Source organism: Mastomys coucha, unplaced genomic scaffold, assembly GCF_008632895.1.
Source record: "Mastomys coucha isolate ucsf_1 unplaced genomic scaffold, UCSF_Mcou_1 pScaffold7, whole genome shotgun sequence".
NCBI lineage: Eukaryota > Metazoa > Chordata > Mammalia > Rodentia > Muridae > Mastomys > Mastomys coucha.
The window spans coordinates 13,767,493-13,770,720 of NW_022196913.1; the positions used below are offsets into that span (position 1 = coordinate 13,767,493).

The 3,228-nt window shown below is 44.1% G+C and overlaps 1 protein-coding gene across 1 annotated transcript in view; it reads left to right on the top strand.

Moving 5' to 3' along the window:
• The first annotated feature begins 871 nt into the window (after positions 1-871).
• LOC116082245 (isopentenyl-diphosphate Delta-isomerase 1) overlaps positions 872-3,228 on the top strand; it is a 5,458-nt gene continuing 3,101 nt past the window's right edge. Inside the window, exons 1-3 of the mRNA XM_031359110.1 lie at positions 872-1,362; positions 2,129-2,301; positions 3,055-3,147. Of these exons, the coding sequence (XP_031214970.1) occupies positions 1,226-1,362; positions 2,129-2,301; positions 3,055-3,147 (403 nt within the window). The 5' untranslated portion in view covers positions 872-1,225. The remainder of the gene's footprint in view (positions 1,363-2,128; positions 2,302-3,054; positions 3,148-3,228) is intronic.

Here is a 3,228-nt window from a genome sequence, read left to right on the forward strand (position 1 = left end):
AATAAACGTTACTGGTGTAATAGATTAAGTGAACTTTTTCACAATTATACCACACCTTACAACAATAATTACTATAACTAATAATAATAGTTATATTTGTTCTTTTTTTTAGAGAGAGAATTATTTTATGGATGTGAGTACAATGTAGCTATCTTCAGACACACTAGAAGAGGGCATCAGATCCCATTACAGATGGATGTAAGCCACCATGTGGTTGCCGGGAATTGGACTCAGGACCTCTGAAAGAGCAGCTATTGCTCTTAACTGCTGAGCCATCTCTCCAGTCCCTATTTGTTCATTTATTTACTTGGTTGTTTGAGACATGAGCTTTTCCCCATTGCATATGTAATAATTAATTCGTTTTCCCAGACAGGGTTTCTCTGTGTCGCCCAGGCTGTCATGGAACTCACTTTGTAGACCAGGCTGGCCTCAAACTCAAGAGGTCCGCCTTCCTCTGCCTCCTGAGTGCTGGGGTTTAAGATGTGTGCCACCAAATTTACAAAACTTCACATATAATCTGTAGTGAAAGATTACTAGCATATAATAACCTTGAGTCACTGAACTCATTAAGAATGGACTGTGTGTCACACGATGGTTTAATGACTGTCAAATTAATCCTGTCCAAACGTTGGTTCCCCAATCGGCCTCTATTTCATTTAACTGCGCTGGACAATTATTCCACACTGCAAAGCGCCTTGGGAATTATTGCTGCTGCAAATCTACAGCACCTTCTAGCTGGGAACAGACTGGAATAACATGTTGGGGAGGCAGGAGTAAAGTTTCCAAACTAACACATTAACAATGATTTCTTGATTTTTCTTAATTTCCATCAAGACCCACGCACGGGAATTCCAGTAAGAAAACTGTAGTGGTCAGAGCACGCATCTCTGACATCATCACGCACATACACCCAAGCAGAGTCAGGGGTCCGCCCAAGCCTTGACTTCAGCTGATTGGCGTGCCCGGGCCGAACGTGTCATTGGCTGGCGACCGACCAGCTCGAATAAGGAAGCTTCCGCACCGCGAAGCAGCTAGACGTGCGGGCCGTCTCAGCTGTCCACCGGGAGTCGCCAACACCCTCGCTCGGGTCCCAGGGTCGCGATCACTCCTGGACACCTCCAGCGCGTCTTCCAGGGCCACACGCAGGGGGAAGTGGTACCACCGCGCGCCAACCTGGCGCGGCCATTGCGTCAGGCTTTCCCTAGGTTGGCAATTGGCTGGAGGGATGTGGCGCGGACGGGCACTGGCGCGAGCGATTGGATATGCTGTTAGCGGGCGGGGCCTGAGGGCGGTGCCTGCCGCGGAGAAGGTTGAAGTACTGCGCTCCGCACAGCTTCTCAACACCTCCAGCTGCCATCTCTGGTAAGTCTCTCTTCTATTTGGGGAAGGATGGAAAGAGGGGACCACAAGGGTGAGGTGGCTGTCTGAGGTGGAGGTGGTACGGTTTCCCAGTTTGGCTTGCCATGGTGGCCTCTGATGTTTGGGGCCGGTGCCTGATCCTGGAAAGCGTTGGGTGGCCGGCTGAGTACCATCAGGTTCTCAGGGTTGTTCATGGAAGCGCCCTGAGGAGCAATACAGCAGTCGAGAAATGTACAGGTTCATACCCCTGGGGAGTATAAAAAGGGACTTGAGAAAAATCTGTTCTTCCCTCCAGTATGGAGCACGTCACTTGTCTTCTTTCAAAATGAGTAAATAGGTCTACTCCTAAGCTTTCTTCTAGTTTAAGAGAGATTTGCAGGTGTTGTGGTTGGTAAACGTCCACGTGGGTTTATAAAGAGATGGAAACGCTTCTCCTACGTGTTCCTAGATCTTTTTCTTGAGTTCGTTGATGTGTATGTCTACTTTAAACATCTTTAAATGGGTGAGAAAATGTCACTTTATCCTGTGATGGTGAAGTTCATTCTTTATATCCTGGCATTATGAGTTAAATATGTCATTTCAGAGATTTTCGTAATTGCTGATGTTTGAAAACTACCCTAGCGAGGATTTTAAATTAGTTTATGAATGTTGTAGATAAATCCTGTGAGTTGAACTCCACTTTCACTTCTAACAGTGCTTGTATTAGAATGTGTACTACATTTATGTGCCGTTTAGAAAACTATAATACAATGACTTTTCTCAATGTTAGTGTTCTAGGTCAGATCAGACATTCTGTCACAATGCCTGAAATAAATACCAACCATCTTGATGAAAAACAGGTTCAGCTTCTAGCAGAGATGTGTATTCTTATTGATGAAAATGATAATAAAATTGGGGCTGACACCAAGAAAAATTGCCACCTTAATGAAAACATCGACAAAGGTACTGTCTTAAACTATTCTTTGTTATAAAGTGTTTTCTCTAGACATTTAGCTAAGAAAAATATTGAGATGAATGGAATGCTTTCTCTTTGGGGGTTTGGAGAGGGTCTCACTGTGTCTAGCTCTGCTGGCTTGTCACAAAAATCTACCCACCAAGTACTAGAGACTCATTTCTTAATGCTATCTTACCTTTCATTCCAGTTAAATGATGTACAAGGAAAATCTACCTTTCTACCTCTCCTGTAACATTTCCCTCCACTAAGCAGATTCAGAGTTATTTAGAGATCATAAAGAAGGACTAGACTATTATCATAGTTCTCAAGTCTGTCTGAAGATTAGGGAGAAGAGTAGATATTGAAGGGAAACATGAACCTACATCACAAACACACACACACACACACACACACACACACACACACACAGCAGGATACCAAATGGTCTGGATTAAAGGAAGAGCATTTGACATGCATCAAAGCTGCCATTCCTTTCCCTTGGTGGCTGAGTTTCTAGAACTCAGTCTGGTGCTGGATTTCTAGAATGTTCTCCATAAGAGCCCCAGAGAACTTCCTGTCTGAAGACTGGGAAACAGCAGAGCCATCAGCAACTGTCAATCATATCCTCACCTGTAGGAGGGAACTGGACAGAGACTGGGAAACAGCAGAGCCATCAGCAACTGTTAATCATATCCTCACCTGTAGGAGGGAACTGGACAGAGCTGGCACAATCTGACCAATCATGTTCGTTTTGCTTTTAGGATTACTACATCGAGCTTTTAGTGTCTTCTTGTTTAATACTGAAAATAAGCTCCTCTTACAGCAAAGATCAGATGCTAAAATTACCTTTCCAGGTTAGTATACTTAATGAATAAGCTAGATTTGGTGGAAACTATTTAATCTGACTGAACTTCTTGGAGCCAAGGTCCAAAAGA